The 22,569-nt window shown below is 39.2% G+C and overlaps 1 protein-coding gene across 5 annotated transcripts in view; it reads right to left on the reverse strand.

Moving 5' to 3' along the window:
* Positions 1-22,569, reverse strand: part of RBM33 (RNA binding motif protein 33) — a 108,372-nt gene that overhangs the window by 38,573 nt on the left and 47,230 nt on the right. For all 5 annotated transcript variants that reach the window (XM_082316148.1, XM_082316147.1, XM_082316150.1 and 2 more), the window contains exons 11-14: positions 8,623-8,782; positions 7,465-7,796; positions 6,435-6,683; positions 5,331-5,618 (exon numbers count right to left, since the gene is read on the reverse strand). In XM_082316148.1, the coding sequence (XP_082172274.1) occupies positions 5,331-5,618; positions 6,435-6,683; positions 7,465-7,796; positions 8,623-8,782 (1,029 nt within the window). The remainder of the gene's footprint in view (positions 1-5,330; positions 5,619-6,434; positions 6,684-7,464; positions 7,797-8,622; positions 8,783-22,569) is intronic.

The raw sequence follows: 22,569 nt of genomic DNA on the forward strand, positions 1-22,569 counted from the left end.
ATCCAGTAAGTACAAAACACTAACTCAAAGGCTACATATAGCAGCACAGAGATGTGTACTTTGTGGCACACTTAAATGAGTCTTGCCAGCAGACAAGGAACGAATGCCCTGAGGGACTCTGACCAATACGGCTGTGCAGCAGGGACAGATACACTGATTTCAACTGCACTCGCAGTAAACACAGAAGACAACTGACAAACTGTATTACCAACACAGATGAAGTTAGATGAATGCTTAGTAAAATCTTCAGGCAACTTGATCTCAAATATAATCTGAAATTTTCCTTTCAGGAACTCAATAATTAGGAAATCAGTACAGATCCTATGAAGTCAATTCCTTCTTAAAGGGTAAGCTTTGAAATCAAGGTCCAAGAGCTCTGAGGTTATATGACAACTGCAGATCAGCTTGTTAACAGGCTATAGGTACCCCTAAATCCTTCACCTACATAAGCAAGTTGCTACTACTGTTAAGTTCTCAGTAAAATACCCTTGCAGGTAGAGTAAGACCAAACAATAAGTGACCCTGCAATCATTAACAAAGTGTTTGAATTAGGAAGTCAGGTTTAATTGGAATTAGTTGTGCAAATCACCCAACAGTACAGATTCAGAATGGGCAACAAACTCCTCACTAGGCTGAAAATGGGCAGTTATATCCTCTGCTGCTCAGCTTTAAGAGGACCTTATATATACTGCGCTATAGTGTGTGTGTGTATATGTACATATGAGCTATAGTACATACAAATGACCTATACTATGTAATAAGGAGCTTCATCATACAGAACAGGCAAGAGTACACCAGGTCAAGATGGGAACAGCGCACAACACCTATTGCTAATGATTTTCATCCCCTTAGTTTAATAAGTCCGGTACAGATTTCTCCAACAAGCAGTAGCACTGCCAAAAACAAAAACAAAAAAGCAACTGGGAGAAAGGAGACATCCTTCAAAGATGTCAAAGTTCACAGCTTTGGAAGTATCCTGCCAAAAGCAACATTACCTGTAGGTGAAGCAGCAGAAGAACTTGAAGCAGCCTTTTTCCTAGATAAATTCTTGACGCTTCACCTTTTTCTGTAGAAAACTCCACAACTTGAAGAAATGGTATATTGTAAACAGCTCCTCCTGTTACAGGAGGCTACAGAGTACAAGGCCAGAGATGCAAAGCAGCTCCCTTGGTTTTGTGGAGGGGTTTTTTTGTTGGGTTTTGGGGGTGGGTGGGGAAGGTTGGTTTTGTTCATTTGTTGTTGTTATTGCTGTTTAGGTTTGTTCGGTTTTGTTTGTTTGTTTTTGAAAGTGGAGATTCTCATCTGCCTTTGAACAATTCTTGAACAAAACTTATTTCATTGCAGTTTGAAGGGAAGACCAAGCCTTAGCTATAGGTTTTCTTCTGCCTTAAGGTCAAAAGAGGCTTTGATGGAAAGTGCCAAAAGAAGGTGTTACAGGCTGCTTTTCCAAGTCTAACTGAAGAGCAGCAGTAAGAGAAGCAGCAGTTCTACATCATTCTCCAGGAGAACTTAAGATGGCACCGTTGATTAAGGAAAAGACAGCAAAGACATGCTCTAAGACAAGGGTTTAAGTTTTCTACTGTAATTTAAGTCCTAGTATCAGTAGCTTGCTTCTTATATAGTGAATAAAAAAACCAAACCCACACCTTTTTAGACGTCTGCAGGCTTTATTACTAGTTAATAGAATTAAATGCAGAGTCATAAAAACCAGATACTATAATTGTTCTGGTTTGCTATCAAGGAACAAAAAAGGAATCATGCAGCCAGGCTCACTTGTGTCCCTCAGCAGAATGGGTGCAAGGACAGAGCAATCAAAATGGTTCGATCTGTGGCACATACACAAACCTGTTCAGCAGGTTTTTTACTTTTTCAGTTGTAACAGAAGAAACAAAAGAGGCTACAATCATTTGTCCAAAAATTTGTGACAAGTCTTCATAACAGGTAAGGCCAGATCCAAATGGCTTTTGGCTTCTTGTGATCAAAACCACAAAGTATCTTCAATAAAGGCACCTGCATACACATTACACATTTCACATTACTGATGACATTGGCTCCTGAACCCCAGGAAGGTACAAGTCACCCTACAAAACACAGGTGCTGTGCATCTTGGACAAGGAAGAGAATTAAGAACAAGGTTACAAGTTACTCTGAGAAGCACACTGCCCTCTTGCAATCTTCTAACTGGAAAAAGATAAGAAGAATCTTCTAAGCACAAGACAGGAGGCAACATTATAAAAATCTGGAAATCAAAACTATTTATACTGGAGAAAACTCAAATTTAGACACGTACAAATTTTCAGGTAGTTAATTTCAAAAAATATGAAAAGGACTTAGATAGATTTGCTCCAATAGCAATGTAGCAACTGTTTTCCATATTGCAAGTCTCTTTAAAAAAAAGACAGCAACATAAAACCCAACAACCCAACGTCAAAATTTACTGGATTTGTGAGAATGGAACGTGAAGGCTTTCTTTCAGTACATCAGGGACATTAACTGCAAAGTAGTTGATAATTAACAGTAGTAGTAGATACTAAAAGTAGTAGTATCACTACACCTGTGATTATGCAGCACTCCACTAATTTCTCTCCTGTCCTGAGCTCCAATATCCATTTCTGCTAAAGAGATTCACTTCACCTTTCTACATTCCCTCCCTTCTTTAAAGTCAAAAATGCTTAATATTGCCTTAATTCCTCTTATCCTAAATTGACCTCAACACGAGCAGAATTAGGCCCACAGTCATCACCCATGCTTTCCAATTTCATTGACAAAATGATTTTTCAGACTGAGGATGTGCAAGTGTAAATCCTGAAGAGTAACTGCTATTCTAAATGGACAAAGGCATTTCAACTCAGTGTTTTGCAGCCTCACAGGAACAGGAACACAAGCATACCATTAGTAAAGTAGAAATATAGTGTTTAATCTTCTAGTCACTCAGGTTGCAAACCTTTCAAATACCTATTTTGAAGGTGAGCAAAACCTTTAATAGCCAATATTGCTATTTTTTTGGTGCTTCCTGAATGACAGGGCATTCATAGATATGGCCACTGACTCTTCAGGAAGAAGGATGCAAAGAAAAGTCTTAATAATTTTCCAGTTGAAGACACTTGCAAAATAACCTGCCCAATTCAGTTATGAGCAATACAGCTAGAAAACATGACAGAACTTAACTCTTTCTCATCTTCACAGAAAGCAAAAGAACAGGATGAAGTTAGCTAATTACAAGAAAAACACACAAAAAGACTGGAAAACATTATAATCTACCTAAGGGGAGAAACGTAATAACCTACATTACAACAATAGTGAAGAATACAATCAAATGCCTGGAAACGAACATTACTAGCGCAGCAATGCTGTTTGTAGAAGTGACAGTAAGAGGCATCAGTGAACAAGGCTATCACAGCGGCACAGCTGAAAAGGTACAACTGCTACTACACCGTTGTTTGCAGCGCAAGGCTCTGTTTCAAGCCCGCTTTGAAAGGAGAAGCGTTCGGCGTGCGCACACATTCACAGAGTTTTCTAGTACTTGCTAAGTGTATCTACAAAGGCTTTACTTTTCTGGTTAAGAATAGGAAACACGAGGAGACATCATTTTTTCCAAGGTAACTTTTTTTTTTATCCTGTTTTGCAAAATCTTACGTGAACTAGGTATCAAAGTGTTTTCAAAGATAGCTTTGACATAGAAATAAAAAGAAAGCTTTATTTGTAAAATCAAGAATTCACATGAGTAAGGCTAGTTAGTCTTTTAACTACAGGTTTGTTAGAATATGTTTAAAACTTAAAATGGAGAGAACAAGATGACTGCTTTGTTTGGATTTTTTTTCTTTTTAAATTCATTTGATTAAGAGGAGTGAAAAATAGTCATTCACGTTTCTAAACACTGGCAGAGATATTTTGGAACTAATGCCTCAATTTTCATATGACTAAACTATAAAAGAACTATAAAAGATGTTTTAGATGAGGAGGCCTGTAGCTGATTTTCTTCAAAACTTACCTTACTAATGTCTTGAAAGACAGAGGCTTCTCTAAGAGGCACTGCATTTTCTGTGACTTAGATTATTCCAAGAGACTGAATTGAGGGGAAGGGGATTACTTAAGTCATTTTTTTCAAAAAAGATCAAAATTAAAAGCTGAAAAGCTGAAATAAGGATTTTTTTTTTTTAATACTACCATTGAAAAGCAAGTGCAGAGGAGGTCAAACACTGCTGGCTATGGGTTTCTTTTGTGCCTCATTTGTGAAAATTGGTTATGACCATCCCTAATTCAAGAAAAAGATGAAAAGCTAATTATGAGCAGCTTAAAGGGAAGACAGTATTATCACAATTAAAGCTTTCAAAAGTTGAAGAAAACCTGGTCCTTGAGACAAGATTAATGGTCAACTAAACTATAAAGATTTACAGTTCTGCTCAGAATAACCTGACACTCAGAAATTATACAAGGGGCATTTAGCCATCATGTTCCTCTGGTACCTCCTGATGTTCAGGATTAACAGCACCATCAGTGCGATCCTACCCACTCTCTCAAGCTAACAGCGCTCATGGAGAGTCTTCTCCAGCTTCCAGGAGGATCCGTGCAGGGAGACAGTCATCTGTTCACACTCCATGATCCAGTGGAGCCCAACGCACTGGCATCTCATTTTTCAATTTTGCAGAGTACCAGCAGAGCAAACAGCATAATTTTCTCCAAAATGAAAAACCTGAGAGCATCTCCTATTTTCCCTCACATCAAAAGGTTTCATAAAAGAGAGATTTTCTTCTTCAAGAGCAAGAACCTCCATGGACGATGCAGCTGCAACCTCCTGCATGCATGCTCAAGACCCTAGAGGAGACTGGGCAGCCTAAAGGAAAACAGCATGAGGACGACTGCTCTCTTAAATAGGCCTTTTTTTTTGAGCTATAAAGCATCATAGGAAATGGAAGGGAAGAGGTTTGCTGACTTAGAAAGAAGTGATTACCTGAAAAAAAAACAAACCAACCTGATCATAATCCTGGAAGACAAAAATGGGCACAATGGGTATTTCAGAAGCTTCTATCATTGATGACGTTTACACAACCTGTCTTTTCATAGTAGAAATGACTCCTCCTCCTGCAAAACAGACTCGCCACAGCCCTGCCAACCTTCTAGACTTCTTTTTTTATCAATGAAGACTGGTTTTGCTATCACATTAAAAAGGAAAGTGCTACTCAGAAGGGAGGCCTCTAGTGGCACCAAAAATATTGGGTGACTAATACATTAAGCGTGCTTACAGTTCACAAGTCAGACTAGAAAAGTTTTTTAAAAGGTGGGAGCTTTTTGTTTGTGGTTTTTTCTTTTTTAAAAAAGAAAAGCCTTACCTCTGGTTCAGATTTGACTTCTGATTTTGCTTGGCCCACTGGTGTGATTGCTTTAGCTTTCATCTCAGGCCTTCCCTGTGAGTTTCCAACACCAGCTACAGATTTGGTGGCAGACATTGTGCTGGTAATGGGTTTGACCTGAGCAGCGGGGGTAGAGGTTCGCCTGTTGTTGCTCATTTCCATAGCATGGGATGGTGCTATCGGCAACTCACGCAAGTTACTATTTCTTGGAGCAGTTGACTGTAGCTGCTGATTTGGACGCTTGACAATATTTTGTGATGGTGTATTCTGAAAAGAAAATTTAAAAACCACAGACTTTCACTACAAACCAGACTAAAGTGTTTCCTGTTTCACATTTTCATGATTCAGTTAAGTTTGAGGGGGAAAAAGCTTTTCCAAGAGGCACAATATTTTCAATGTGAAAAAAAATTACCGAAACGAGAACATTTTAACAATGTTTGTATTTTTCTTTAATTAAAAGGAAAACTGAATCTCACTTGTTTAACATCTTTCTCAGAAATTGGCTGCACTGTATGATTTATTTCCCTAAGCAAAGCTGTTATTCTGAACTACAGTCACCTTGTCTTGAGCACTGCTTCAGACTGTTGTGCTACCCCAACCTACCGGAGCAACAGAACATGCTGCACTGGAGCAAACTCATAAGACGTGAGTGGCACTATCTCAACCAGAAAGCTTACTAGCAGTGGTACAGAGAGGCCTTCAAATTGAAAGACAGTGTCAGAGAACTGGGCTGCAACACAATCACAGGCTAGCAGCAGTTTTAAAATCTTACTAAGCAAACCTATCCTCCAAAACCCCTTTATTGCCAGTTCTTGGGCAACTGCATCATCTCTTATTGGACCCAGATCAAGAAAAACACTGAAGACTGGAGGAGAAAAAGGGAAAGATGCACATGCTATTTTTGAATGTAGGTTATAAAATGATTAAGGCAGAAAAGGAGCAAGAAATGGTGAAAGAAGGTGACAGAGCAGGACGGAATAAATAGGACTCAAAACCCATGCTGGTTAGTTTTGAAACCTGTGCTTACATGCCTGTTACCCATGCAGAACTATGCATGGCCACACTGATGTAAGTGGTACTTACGTGTCTTGGCTTCATTGGACCCTGTCGCGGCTGACACTGCATCCTGTTGTTATTTGGCTGCTGCTGCGTGGCCTGCATGTGAGGCCTGAACTGTGGCTGGTTCATGGGCATCAAGGGCTGTGGTGGCCCTTGGAGATGATGATGGTGTTGCTGCTGCTGCTGCTGGTGATGGTGCTGCTGCTGCTGCTGGTGATGGTGCTGCTGAGGCTGAGGTTGTGGCTGAGGCTGTAATGGAGGATGCAAGGGACCCTTCACATGAAGAGAAAAATTGGGTTTAGTTTCAAGGTAATAAACTCCTGAAAAGTAGCCCCAGGCTCCCAAGTCCTCAAAACATCTATAAGGAGCTAGGGACTGGGCTAAATCAAATATATACTGAGTGAAAACCAGACTAACAGAAGCTGTGCAAGGTAGTTCTACACTTAAACCTGTGTTAAGTCAACAGCTGAAGTGGAAAAAGACAAATGCAAGGGTTCCTGCCCTCTGCCCCCTTTTGTAATGACTTTTAAACTGTTTGGGTTTTGGTCATTTTTTTTTTTTTCCTTCCCTGTTGTTTTTCCCGCAACATCACCAGACCACAGGATTTCCCCACGTTCAAAACACAGACACCAGGAAAAGAACCCACACAAAGCCCACCGACCACGCAGGGCCCTTCACATCGCCCTGCAACATCCCCAAAACATTGACCCGCTTCAAGCTGCGATTCAGCTTCCTCCCGGTTTGCGGGAGGCCCCCCGGCTCCCTGCCGGGCTCCGCCGCCGAGCGGCAGAGGGCGCTCCCGCCCTGCCGCGGGCCCCGCCGGCCGGGGCCGGGGCAAACACTACGGAGCAGCCAGGGCCGGGCCGCAGGCTCGCAAGCGGAAATACATTAGTGCTGGCAACTGGGGAGAAAACGAATCACTTTTAAATGTTACAGGTCCATCTGCCTCCTACCTGTAATCTCAAATAATCCCACTTTAGTTACGCGAGTCCTGTAAGCCTACAAGGCAGCACTGGGCCACTTGGCACGCTCCCTTCCCGCTGCAGCCCCGTACCTGCATGCTGGGCTGCGTGTGTGCGGCGAGGAAGGGCTGTCCGGGAGCCTGCAGGAACTGCTGCCTGGGAGGGATGAACGGCCGCGGGTTTGCTGAACCCGGCTGGTTGAAGTGGAGAATCCCCACGGGACCTTGCGGCTGCATGTTCGGCCGCACCGGCCGCTCCCTGGGAAACACCGGTTGCTGTCCCTGCTGATTGAAGGCTGGCCCAGGCTGGCTGAACGGCATCGGATTTTGGGTAGGGACAGGGTGCGCGCTGTTAAGAAGCGGTGGAGGTGGCGGTGGGGGGGGGCTCCGCTGCTCGAACAAGTGATGGCTTGGAAACCTCGGATCTGTGGGAATCAGGTAAGTACTTAAATGACAACCTCCTCGGGACACAAACACACTTGCAAAACACAAAGCTCTATTTTGACTTGGAAAGGTAACCTGAAATTTGTAGAAAGCAAAATCTTACGAGATGTTTTAATTTTAAGAGCTACCCTCAAGGTTACATTTCTCTTGCTTCTGCCACCTGCATATAAAAGGAACTGATGCTTGAAAGATCAGCACAACTGGGAATTCGCTGGAATTAGGAATACCTTTTAGGAATTCTACTCTAATGAAATAAATGAAGGATTCCAGGGATTAGAGTTTAAAATATGCAAGAACTCACAAAATTTTGATGCCATTTGGCGACCAGATATTTAGCAAAGTTTTATATATTTTGCATGTGTGTGTAAAATATCTATAAAACATACATTATATATATGCACATTACGTATATATGTGTATCTATATATACACACACTACCTATTTTGTTTGCTATGCTGTATCATTTTAGCTAACCTTAAGAGATTTCTTACAGTACGCATATAGTCCAGATGGTTTAAAGAGTTACTAGTGGAAACTAAAGTGTGTGGAGAAGTACCAGTTATCTAAAAACGTAACAACTCACAACAACTTTATTGCAACAGTCACTTAGATACTAGTTTTATTTTGTATCTGTATAAATACACAGATTGATGGTAGTTACAGATGGAGACAGAAGATTACAACAAACAGGGTCTTCTGGTCATCAGGCTCTTCCAAACACTTCATGTTATATGATACACACTTACACTGCATAACCACTTTACAAAAAGTGGATTTTTTATGCTCATGGGAATGAAAATGCCTACCTGCCATGAAGAATGGATCTCTTTCCTGAGGAGGCGGAGGAGGGAGTGGTGGTGGCGGTGGTGGTGGCCCTCTCCACTGGTCCTGGATCGGCAGCCTTGGGGCTTGGGAGAAGTTGGTAGGAACTGGTCCAGGGGTATGCTGCTGAAAGTCTGGAGGGCCCTATTTAATAAGACAGAACCGAGATTAAGACTAGCATCCAGCAGATTATGTATTGCCTGCTATAACTTTTTTCTCTTAAAAATACAATTGCTTTATGAGTTATCTCCTATCATCTGTATAAATTGGCAGCCCTTAGTGAGTCATTGTTTCACAGTGGAAGAGATATTAAACCCCAGTACAGTATCTTGAAATGAATTCACAATGTTTTAGTAATCACTAGCACCACAGGAATGCCATTTCTTCTCAAGCTTATTCAAGTCCATGCAATTATTGACCTTCTTTCCCATTAATCCAAAAAAATCTGAACGTCTACTTTAGAAGACATTCCTGACATTTATCTTCTTAAACTGTGCTATTCTTCACCATCAATTTAGCACAAACGTAAGCTACAGAAATGAAGCAGCTTTACTTAAAAAAAAAAAAAAAAAGGGGGGGACGGGACGACATGACAATTTATGGCATCCAGAAAATTAAAGAAATCATCTTGCAAAAGAAATAACGGAAGAGTAATGCTTCTCTCTATTCACAACTTAGCATCTGAAGCATTATATGAAAGAGTGCAAAATTATCTTTCATCCAGTAAGGTTTTTAAATGTAAAGTGAGCCTTTACATATTGCAGAAAGCAGGATGTTAATCCAAAAGCAGAACTTTGCAGAAGCCACACTTAAAAGTCGCACTATCACAATTTTTTGTTTTATATCAAAAGTTGACAAAGTATCTTGGCAACCTCTGATAACTGGAAGAAGCCATGCCTCACATAAACCATTATATTAACAAACATTTCCTTATTTTGTGTGAGTAAATCAAATAAGTAACGAAAATAATCTAAGAACATCCGTGTTTTCCTCTTTACATGGATTCTGAAATCAGTCATGGCATCTGTTCTGTCTACATTTGATGCTCAGCTTAAAGCTTGCCATTGCTGAAGATGAGCTTCCCAAAACAGATTTCAGACTAAACACTCCCTGCTAGACTGAAATACGGTCATCAGCAAAGGACCAAACAACTACGGTGTTATCATTTATCTGTTGAGCTGCCCTCACCAACAGCACGTGCAGTCTCACTCTATCTTATCTGTACTGCAAAAATACTAGCATTTTAGGAAAATAATTTCTCACACAGCAAAAATGGGTATTTGCCCTGGAAACTGAAGCCCACTCACCATTGAAGTAGTACAAGACAAAGCTGCTTCACACCCTTCTACCAGTACAATACAACTGGGATTGGCAAGGCCCAAAGAAGCAGTGAGAGAGGCACTGAGGATCACAGCCATTATAAAATTGGTGGCCTTCTTGAACACGCCTAAATGGGGATATGTGAGCTACTAAGACCTCTCATTTGGAAGCGAGACTGACTACTTATTTTATGCCATTATACAGCCATCAACTCTAAATACATTATCATTCCTACAGATTAAAGGGTCTATATCCCATTGCCAGTGCTCCTAGTCAGCCGGTCTCCTGTGGGTATTTCATTTAGTGGAAAGACATTATGTTACACTCAAGCATGACAGTCCTCATAACATATATACTGTTTGTAGGAGGAGCTGCTACACTTCTGCAAGTGAACGGTTACCAACGCAAAATATTCTTGCCACCTTAGAAGGGACGAATGCCTTTGAATTTCACAGGCTGTCTGCAAACACCAGCAGTTGGAGGAAGAGGGAGCTGAGCTATTTAGGCTGGAGAAAGTGACATTTGTTTGTCCCATCAAAATCCGTTCAGGTTTAGCTGAACAAGGCTGTTCAACTGCACTGCCCTTCCCTGGTGTTGAGCAGCACGGCACTGGCTGCCTGCCAAAAGAGCAACTGAACACAAACCTTGAAGACCCTGACCCTTCGCTCCCAAAACGCGCCTCTACCATCACCGCATGTAGGAGCTGCCAGAGGTACTTTCAAACTAAGGTTAAATACATTCCCTCATCTTGGAAGCCTCGGTAATAAAAGCCTATTTCTCAAAGCATTGCTCTTACAGCCATCCTAGGGAACACACAGCGCTTCCGCAAGCCGCACAGCCTCGAGGGAGGCACCCAGCAAACCAACTGATATTTAGCTATTTAGTTATTAGTTTATCACTGCATAATACATAAGGTCATTGCAACAGAGGCAGGGGAGAAACCAGTTCATCAGGGCAGTTTACACACAAGATGGTTTTTATCTTGCATCTTATTTACCACACGTAGTCACATGAACATATTGCACCTGGGGAGAGAAAGCAGTCTCGACACACAACCTGCTTTTTCCTATTTTCTGAGAGCTTGACTTGGAAGCTCTGAAATTCTCTCTGTATTTTTCTCTAGACACAATATATGCCTACATATATCTGAGTTATTTCTAAAACAGCCAGCGAAAAACAAATTATGTGGAAACTTACTGAAACCCAGGCTAATAAAGCATAAGTATCACATATTTGCCAGCTGAGCTAAAGATCTGGCAGCAGTAATGATCAGGCTGGGCTTGTTTCCAAGCGCCAAATGGCACTGCAGTGACCAGTCTCCTCTACCTGTTTCTTCCAAATGCAACATATTCTGCTCTGATTGAGGTAACAGTTCCTTATCAGTCTCTCCCCTCACTCCCAAACTTCAGTTTTAGTGCTAGGCTACAAAATACAGGCTTAGGCTACAAAATAAGCAGGCATCTCTGCTTCTATGACCAAATTTGTAACCCAGTCTCAAGCATCTTCCCCAACATTAATTTGTTGTCCAATTAGCCTTACTGTTCTCCTGGTCCTGCGTGCTTTTCAGATACATTCTCTTATCCCCATCATGCCTTTCACTCTGCCCGCTGGTTCCTAATCCCACCGTGGATCCAGCTTCCCAGCTCCCTGACTCCAAGCTGGTGGTCTTGCCTCGTGGCGGCGGGTCGGGAGCTCCTGTTTGCCCCACCCAGACCCTGCCTTTCTTGCCCGTACGCTTGGTCCGGGCAATTTCCTCTCTTTTTGCTGCTAGGGAAGGAGAAGTAAAATGAGAGCACAGGTTGAAAAAGACCCTCTATTTGTATTTTAAATACACACTTCTTCGTACCAGCTTTCCCTCTCCTGCCAGCCCGCACCCTTGTTATTATGCCCAGCTCTACCTCATCCCAAAGGAGCCCTGAATTGCAAATGCATGGGAAGTCCTGTTGAATTTCACACAGCTCTTATGTACCGAAACATCCTCAGTGCAGCCAAACTCAATTTTCTTCCTTGAAAAATAGAGCAACAATAAAACATTTCTAAATAATTCACTTGGGCATAACAATATTTTTCCACCATTTCAATCTTGGTATGAAAGTATTTGGAAAATTTCAACCAAAACGATTCAAAATGAGGCAGGCAACCAGCACATCATCTTGGTTCAAACCACAGAAGTCTGGTAGTACCGCACACGCTGAGAGCAGCTTTGTATTTCCCATCATAAGGAAACTAAACCCGCATGAAGTAAGCTCTAGTTATGGTTTAGAACTGAGTAATACAAGGTTATTTTAGATCTAAGAAAGCTCACACTATTAAAAAAAATGAGATTATAGTTTATTTAAAAAAAAAAATTGCAGAAACCAATAATCAGCAACATATTTTACTGTTAAAGATACAAGTAATACTGATTTCAAGCTCCCTTCAGTACCAGAGGTGTCCATCCACCTTAATTTAAGAAGCAAACATTTACTGTTCTCTAAATACTTTCACTGATTTTAAGACAAACTAACAGTTACTCAACTATTATCCAAAAGCTGGGATCAAAAAATCAAATGCTCACCAAGATACACTGTGAAAATATTTTTTTGCTCTAGTTTCATTAGTGGTATTTCATACAAGTATATCCCACAACACAAGTTTGGGCCAAAATAATTCCAAAACACTCCAACAAAATCAGAGCAAGAAGGTAGTATTTGAAGTCTGGAGTTCTTCCCATTGACCTCTCTCTTTTTTCCCATCCCTCACAGTTAAGAATTCAGGGTTTTTTTCACTTTTTAAGTAAGATTCCAGTTAAACTTTGAGGCTGAGAAGTTTTTAAAGATAACAAATATTTTTCCAATCCTAAAGCTAACTCTCCTTCTCCATTTTGCATTTAAAGTAACATGAAGATCCTCTTTATATCATGCAACAAACATGAGCTGTCCCTCAATGTCAGGATTCATTAGTGCCGAAACAATGACCCTTCCCTGCCAGAGCACTTACTCCACACACAACGGAACAGAGGGTTGGGCTTTTTGAAACCTAAAAGTTTCAAAAATTGCAAAACTACAGAAGTACGGCTGATATAAATCACACCACAGTAAAGCTGCATGCTACACAGGTAACTGAGTATCACTAAGAAATAGCTACTTACTTGGTCACTGAACAGATTTTAACTTTATGGATATGAAATTTTGAAGAACTACTAAAATATGACTGGTCACATTTCTTGGCTGATAACCAAAGGCCAATCATGCAAAATTAATTGCAAAGACATTTGTTATTTGCAAAAAAAAAAAAAATTAATTACCAGTATTTGCTTCTCAAAAAAAAATTAGTTTGATTCTCTTCCATTCACCATCCGTGAAAAAGACCAACCTTCGCTTTTTTCCTAAACTAGCTTTGCTTCTGCTATTCCTGAAGAGTGAAATGAAATTCTGCCCTAAAATTACAGTAACATGGGTAGGGGGAAAGCTTGTATTTTCAGATTTTACATTGCTGAGATTTTTCTTCTAAAAAACCTTTCAGGACAATTCCAACAGGAATTTGCTTGTGTGATGGATTAATTTCACACACTACATGTGAAACTAAAACTCTAAGGTTCAACCAGAGCTACTACTTCCAGGCATAAATGAACTTTTTTTTTAAAAAAGGAAAACTATAGCGGATATAAGTTATGAGGTACTTGACTATTATTCTGAAATACCATTACAGTTTTATTTTTTTCCAATTTAATAGGAGTACACTAATACTACAACTTCAAATTTTACTTATTCCAAATTTTAATTGTCCTAAAAATAGTACAAAGTAAAATAACAGTTGTCCATTACTTAAAAGTTTTTGAGGGTGGTTTGTTTTTATTTTTTTTGCTTAACAGTACTTAAACTACAATTCTAGGAGTAGATTATTTTACCATTAAACTCTACATTCAGCAAGTATTTGCTGGTAATAACCCCCAAGTGCCCTCTGATATTTTGTAGAAAAAAACCACACAGAGCCATTTAACTTCAAAAATTAATGAAGAGCAGGTGCAAAAGCCAGTTTTCATAATGGTCTATTTTTGATAAAATAAGCATACTGTAACATAGATGCATAATAAATCTTTATATGCACAGTAGTTACTCCCATTTTTCATGGTTTTGCTATCCGGACAGTTTCAAATTACAACCAACTATTCAGTACACATATCAACTAAGACTCTCTACAAAAAATAATTTTAACTATTACTTCACCGTTATACTTTTTAGGAAACTTCCCAACTTAATACATCTCAGAGTCTTCAAAATACCTGTTTTCTAGTTAACAGGTTTCAACCGAGCAAAAGTGAGAATAGTAAATTCATATGATCAGCCAAGGCTGCCAGGTTCTACATTTCAGTCCAAGGCTGGGGCCAACTGTGACGCTGGGGGAAAAGAACAAAATATTTATGTGCCTTTCCAGCGAGACCCCGCAAGGCTGGATCACATTCATACAGACAACGGTTCCAAAGACTTGAGTTACCAAACACCCACATGAGAAAGACCCGGCAGAGTGTATATGGTAACTTTTTGGAAGAGTCTTCTCCCCTTCTCATTGTTATCAGATTGATTATTTAGTACCATTATTATTGATTTAGTATCATTATTGTTGAGTATCTAGTATAATTACCAGACTGATTATTTAGTAAAAAGTGCACCAAATGGCAAGGAAAGACTCCTAAAATGGAGCTTTTAGCTAGGTTTAAAGCTGGTTGCAAGAAGAGCACAGAATCAGAAAACAGCACAAGACCTGAAGCAGGCATACCCACTGCAGTCTGGCCTAGACGTCCTTAACCAACTGACACATACCCCTTCCCAAAACTGCAACCACTTCAGCACTGTAGTTCCTTCTAAACCACCACCTGCAGCCCTGGTGTTCACGAGTATTTCAAAGATCTGAGAGAGAAACTGTAGGTTTTGAAAGCTGGAGGGCTCTTGAATGATCTTCTCAGCAAGGCTTTGTGGGCTGCGAGGGAGGACTGCTCTGGCCATTCTTATCTTCTGTGAAAACTAAAACATACCAATGCCTGAACACTGAAAGCGTGGTACTAGACATCAAGATTTTTCTTAAACTACCAAAGAAAGTAATTTTTGGTCTGTATTTTTTCCCTGTTTTTAAGGAATGTGATGAAATCTCATTTAATTTATCCTCTTATAATTCTACTTTGAAAATTCTTACTTTTTTTTTTTTAATACAAGAACTGAGGTATAGAAGGAAATGACATTGGAAATGGGGTTCTGTGTGGATTTCCAGAGAGACCACAATCACAGAAGTTTTAGAAATACTTAAAACAAGAAGATAACCGCACACTGAAGTGCTACTGACAGGTATTTTATTGTCTTAAATCCTTAATTTTGTGAAGTTCACTCTGACAAAAAAAAAAAAACAAACCACCCACTCTTCCTCCCCACACACTATAATTCATAGCACTTCAAACTGACATTTTCATACAATTCCGCATGCCCGCAGATTGCACAATTTGCCTTTTTACTAACTTCCATTATTCAATATAGCTAAGGCATAACTTACACCTTATCAATAATTTTTGGGGAAAAAAACGTAATGCAAACTTATGCTTACAATTCATTAGAGTTGTGAATAGCTCATTGAACATGACTTTCACACACTCAGGCAATCCCACCTTCTGAAAGAACACGAGATAAGGTTACTTTAATCCTTTCAAAGAACTGCACTATTTTGCCTTCCTTTTATCCCTTTAAATATCCTTCCTAGTTAAGAAATTAACATTCTCTCTCATACAATTCTTACACAAATTGTACTTTTACTTTTCTGCATCTCTTGTTAATTACATGATGTTATCTCCAATAATCTATTCATGAAGCACAGATAACTTTGGTTACCAATAAAAGGGAAAACTTAGCATAAATTGCTTAGCACAAAGTTAATCTTATAAAGCAAGGAATAAAGAGGATCTAACAGCTATTATATGACTTATCAGCTTCTCTAAAAGGGTCACTCTACTTTTTTTATGGGACTAATTAAATACCTTAACAATGTCATTGAAACTTCATGAGTCTTTCAATAAATTACACCCTGCCTCTACAACATGTTTTCATTTATTAATCTCACTTAAAATGCAAAGACCTAGGAGAACCCCATTGACAGTTAAGCAGGGCCACTCAGTTAATTCTTCTTATATGGTTTAAATGCAAAGAATAATGACCACTATAACCTATGACAATTAAAACTATAGCCATCTGTCACAAGATGTTAATCCTCTTATTTCAGCAGCTACTAGGCTTTTTGAAAAGCTTTCCTAAAATGCCTACCTTCCAGCGCAAGGAACTGACTTTCCATCCTCTTGTGTGAGAAGCCCTGCTTCATATATCTTGGATATGGTTCAAAAATTTTCAAATAGAAATGTATACATCCCACAAACCATGGCTCTTCACATTCAAGTTTCACAGTATTCTCATTTACTGTGCACAGCATACAGAAAGGGAATGATTCACCGGAATTTTATAATAAAACATATTTTGAGTTTTCCTTAAATATCATTTAAATGACTCATTAGTGTCCCTGTGATTCGGTAACAATCATGTAATTCCATGAAGGTGAACTAAAACCTAGCAAGCACCATGATTCTTCCAATGGATTTGGTATTATAAGACCCCCTTATACAAAAATTCGTGCTTTAAATACATTACAATCAAGAAGGACAAAAATTGAATTTCAGAGCAATCATGAAACTCAAGTCAATGAATGTACGCTACTCATACATGAGTCTTTTCAAAGCTTTTGCGATATATTTTCTGAAGGGAAAACGCAAGGAGATAGCAAGTGGTGGTTCAAGTACGTGGACTGCACAGATCCTAGTACTACAGGCAGATTGAGCCTGAGAGAGAATGGGTTGATATTTCCCTCAACAGAGCTGAAAGTAATTTTTAATAATAAGATGTTGCATATAACTTGGACAAGCGTCTCTTTGACACTACACAACTTCAAGAGATAAGAATTGTGTTGGGACGTTAAGGCACAAGTCCAAGTTATCTGTAACAGAAATCACCAATGCCCAATTTCACTGTTTAAGGTCCCAAAATGTAACTCAGCCATCATGGAAAACCAGTACAAGCAAGGAGAGGAAGGCATGGAATCCCTTGTTATTTAAGCCAATTCATGATCAAGTAGCTAAAATAAAGACACAAGCGATAAAGAAAAAGGAGGATACTCCCAGCACACTAAGACAATCCCAAACATGTCAGGAGATTAAGCTAAAAGTTAGATCCATTGTATATTAAAAGTATCCCTTTTCAGCAAGTTTCAGGGCATCCCCCCCTAATACATCAAGCAGGGACATATTCATGTTGCAAATGGAGACAAAAATACTCACAACTTCAGTGTGTTTCTAAAAGCGAAGCAACAAAGCAGAACAGCCCACAAGCAATCAGTGTTACACAGAAGGATTGCTTCACAGACAGGTTTCTTGGCCCTCCATCTGCTCTACCATCGAGGTATGTACGTTAGAAAAGGAAAATCTGCAGGATAAGTGGTGCCATTCAAGAACAATTCTCAAAAAACACTCCTAAATGAAATGCAGGCATAGGAAAGATATTGTTAACAATAAATCCTAACTCTAGCTTTAAATTCCTAACAGTGCTGATGTACAGAAAAACCACGCTCCCATCTGTTTTGTATGGATGAAGGAAGAACGTCTCCAGCAAGGACAGGCCATAATAAGAAATAGCGTGACAGACAAGTTGTAGCAGCCTGCACTGCCTGAAGGAAGAGTAAGCCCAAACCTCTCAGATTAGAGCACAAACCTAAGTAATTTCTTAAACAGGTATTTTAAACTAATTCATTTGGAAGATTCAGTGTCACTTTAGTTTGCAGTTCTCTTCAGCGGTATGGTGTAGAAGAGTGTGTGATTATTTTTGTTTAGTGCCCTCTAACTTTTTAAGATTAAGTACAATATAGAAATATCACAAACAGAAATTGGAGAAAAAGTGTAAGAGACATTAGTGCCATTCAGAATGATGAACTCTCCTGTGAAAGAAGAGAATTTCATAATCATTTTATTTAAAGAGAATAAAACCCTTCTGTGTATTTTTGTGCTGAAAGCTAACAGTTTTAGGGATGTATAAAAAATTAGGGACCCAAAAGTTTTGGACCTCCTCTGCTTTCAGAACTATTGAGATAAAACATCTAGCAAAATTCATACCTTATCCTTAGACTTGCCAGGGACTAACTCCACAGAAATGTTATTACAATGTTTTTTTACCTAGTGTATCTTGGTGACCTGCAAGTCACTGATAGTTAGAAACAACTCTGAGGTCAGAACTAAACTGGATCACGAATATCGAATTCAGGATTTCTACATTACACTCCAAGCTTGAAGGTGCAGTTATAGTTAATTTAAAAAACAATCTGAGAACCTCAAAGATAAATACATGTGTCTAGGGGATGATGCTTCTCACTTCAACGAAAAATGCTCAGATTGCTAAAAAAAAAAAAAGTCAAGCAGCAGCTAGCTTTACAGAAGACAAATATTAGAATTGCTGCTAACCTGGACTTTGATCTGCATTAGAAAATGCCATTTCAGACCTGACTATTTAGTAGTTAAATGACCTGATTCCTGATTTTTAATTCTGTAAGGAAATCTCATTTTGGTGATGTTTTACACATCTCTGACCTTGCAAATGCTTTGATGCGAGAACTTTACATATCCAAGCTCCCAATGCACCTGCAAGTACTACTCACGTGTTGCATATGAAGGATTGAACATTTTTTTTTCCTTTTTGGGTATCCTACTGTCAACCCATAATATTCCTCTAAATTAACTCATTTTACTGTAACCAGTAGTATGACTTGCTCTTTGATAATGAATGAAGCGTTTTTTCCTTTTAACATTCTAAAGAAATGGCAAGAACTGAAAGTGCAGAAGGTGAATAAATGTCAGTTTATAGATTTGTCAGGGGTTTTGTTTGTTTTTGGTTTTTGTTTTGTTTTTTGTATTGGGATGACACAAATGTACTGAATTATCTTTTAAAAGGAAATTTTCTCAGCTCAGTGAAAATTCCTTAAGAGAACTATACTATCACCTAGAACTCCATATTGTTATACCTAATATATTTTAGTTATTCATTCAGTGTTTAAGCATTAGGTTAGCTTTACTGCATTGTAGTAAGAAGTCAACTGTACGTTTTAATTGGATTCCTTTATGAGTCTTGACTTCTGCAAAATATCTCTTTAACAGTGTCTAATTAATGGCTACATAGCTATACGCGTAATACTTTTTTCCTCTTTGTCTCAATAAAAATTTGTGCTTTGCTCACAAGGCTTCAAAAAGTTCAAACTTAATTCATAAAACTGTATCAGCATCACAGTATATAGCTATATATACACTATATATATCAGCATCTATAGCTATATAGCATATATAGCTATATATACTATATATATCAGCATCACAGTATATAGCTATATATACTATATATATATAAACATATATCTATATCAAAACTCTTTTACTGTGAGGGTGACTGAGCACTGGCACACATTGCCCAGGGTGTGTGGAGTCTCCATCCTTGGAGATACTCAAAAGCCGTCTGGACACGGTCCTGGGCAACCGTCTCTAGGTGGCCCTGCTTGAGATGGGACAAGATGACGTCCAGAGGTCCCTGCCAACCTCAATCATTCTGCGATTCTGTATTTAGCAGGTACCAAATAAAAGCTGAGACTGAAGAAAATCTAGCATCATTAACACAGGGGGAAAAAAAAAAAAATATCTACAACTCTGGTTTCCTTGGCAGTGTTAAGTAGCAATTACTTAACAGAAAGGTAAATAACAATAACTACGAAATATAAATGCACAACTTTTCTGTTTGATTTTAATATCTACAGAGCATGTGCACACTGGAGCTAGCATGACAAGTTAAAGGGTTACTGCATTTAGAAACCATCTATTTCTTTCTTATTTAATAGCTGTTACCATCATGTTTAGCTGCTGCTGCTCCTCCTGCAGATGGGAATTCATTGATATGATTAAATTTGATGGTATGATAATGTATGGTAATCGTGATTAATCAGAAGCCCACTAGCAAATGGAGGATGTTGGGTATTATGTCACCTGCATTTTAAACTGCATTCCCTCTATGCCAGCCTGACAATATTTGACAGCTGGAGGGATCTCATGCTGCATCTGCTTGCTACTACTTATAGATCTGATAAGAGAAAGTGCCCATCATTCCTTCACTATCTTAAGTGCTGTAATTATAGGGCTTTGCAGTCAAGTTGTGAAAACAGTGTTAAAAACGAAAGCTTTTTGCTAGCTGCTGAACAAGCTCCGTCTCACATCTGCAAGGGCTATAATCTGAAAGAAATGTAATTTGATGCAGCAGTCTCATTCAAACATGATTTGCATGAAATGCTGTATAAAGCACTATCCAAGAAATGTCAATCAACACCACCTGATACCATGTATCCTGTTAAATGAAAACAAAATGCTTTCTACACTACCTGTGATCTGCCACTGCTACACAGTAATAGAGAGAAAATTTCATTTACTGTTACTCATTATAGTAAAGCCATAACTAAAGCAGAATAATTGTGAGGAAGTAGGAGAACCATTTTCACAAGGCTTTTTATTTCCATTAACAGTTTGTCTCCTACATACATACTGTTGCAAACATGCACTAGTTACTAAATATCATTAATTACTAAATATCAGTTTAAAACAACTGCCTGTACTCAGATGCAGGACTGTTTAAATTGTCCTTACTGTGGGTACTGGAGAATATGAGCCACAACCTTAGTAACAGTTGCTAAAACCCTTATTCACTCGTAGGAACTCACAATCGAATTTGAAATGATGGGAAAAAAAAAAAATTACTCCCCATTTGCATTTCCCACAACAAACAGCAAACACTATTGCAAGGAGGTTTTCAAAAGCACCGCAAATTTCTGCTTCTACATGCTGCAAGAGGTGTTTACATAAAGGCACGCCCACGGAGCCAGGTACATTGTGATAGCTGTTCAACTGATCCACGTTTGCTAAAATGGTGTTCTAGGCTGATCCAAGTCAGTCCAAGGGCCACTTTGGGGAAAAAGCAGTAAATCATATTCTGACATACCTTTTATAATTAATTTGCATAGCACTAATACATTGTTTGTCTAAAAGAAATGTTTCAAGCAAGTAGCAATGAAGGACACTGACCTCTGTTTGAGCAATAACTGGGCACCTGTTTAAAAAACCTCTCAGATTTAAGCATAAAGAAGCATTTAAAAGCAGCATATGAATTTCAAACAACACTTGAAGGCTCAGAATTCGTCAAACGAGAGCTTTCAGAAATGGTGAAAAAACTGAACCAAGACTAATCAACTGCCTTTCACAGCATCCATTTAAGACAACACCTGACGTCCTGGAAATCAAGCGGAAGCACGTTGAATGGAATATAAAGGAAGTTTACTAAGGTTTTTGCAGCTTAAGAAAAAAAAAAAAATCAAGCATTCTTTTGGGATAAAGATGATTTCGAAAGGAAACTGTAAGGTAAGTTCCAAACCCAAACCACATCAAAACCCCCTGAGAACTGAAAAGACATGCGATGCAGAATATTCAAGGGCCTGAGGACAAGTTGCTCTATTAAAGTCTTATTTTTATACTGAATAAAGCATAACTCATGTTATACAATTCAACTTTTTCAGACTTGAATTCCACAGTTACCTGAAGGGTACCTGGTGCACAAAGGTGTCCTGTCAGAGGAGAAAAGCTGCGTGTGTTAAAAAGCATCAAAGCCTTCCTGGCGTAAGTGAGTCAGGCAGACGCTAGTGCCAGTTCATCTTGTGCTTCGTGCCACTGCAGACTATTCCTAACTGCAGCTCTGAAACTCAGGTTGACTCCAGTAATAAAATGTGTCTGTGAGATGGACACTTGCCCAGCTCACGCTACACCCAGGATGTCAGGTTAAAGACAGAAGCTAAAGTGGAATTTATCCCAATTTCCTGAAAATTCTCCTGGATAAAGATGCAGAGCTGCATTAACAGGCTCTCCTCTCCCTGCAGCAGTTTCAGAGGAGGATCCAGGGCAGAGACAGAGGGGAATGGCCTCAGATCTGAAGAATTCCTCTCTTCTGCCTTGATCAGTGTGAGGCGGGTTCTCCCCAGCTTCCTCTTCACTTCGAATGTCCCACTCCAACCCCAAATTTGGATGCTAGGGATACCTCACAATTTCTGCCTGAAGCATGTTGACAGTGAAAACACCTTCTCTCTGCCATGCTCTATCCCAAAGCGGGCATGACACTCGTTCCACTTTTATATGTCCTTAAAAAAATTGCACACGTGCCACATATGAGTATTACTTCAGTGTTCATTAAGTTAAATAAATGATGTTTGAAGCAAAAAGTCTTCATAAATTTTTCTTCAGGCAAACACTGAAACATTTCAGATGCAGAATGTGCTGGGGGACTCACATAAGGGATGAAAAGATCTGGACCATCAACTTAGCTCCTAGTTTCATATTAAGTAATGATCTGGCCTCTGTAATAGTCAGTTAGCAGCAGCCTACATATAAAGTGTTCAGAAACACCTCTTCCATTTTCTATTTAATTTCTTCTTCCTGTGTTTTACCCCATTCTTCTTCACAGAACACAGGAGTTGAAAGA

This window comes from Platalea leucorodia, assembly GCF_965183815.1.
Source record: "Platalea leucorodia genome assembly, chromosome: 1".
NCBI classification, from domain to species: domain Eukaryota; kingdom Metazoa; phylum Chordata; class Aves; order Pelecaniformes; family Threskiornithidae; genus Platalea; species Platalea leucorodia.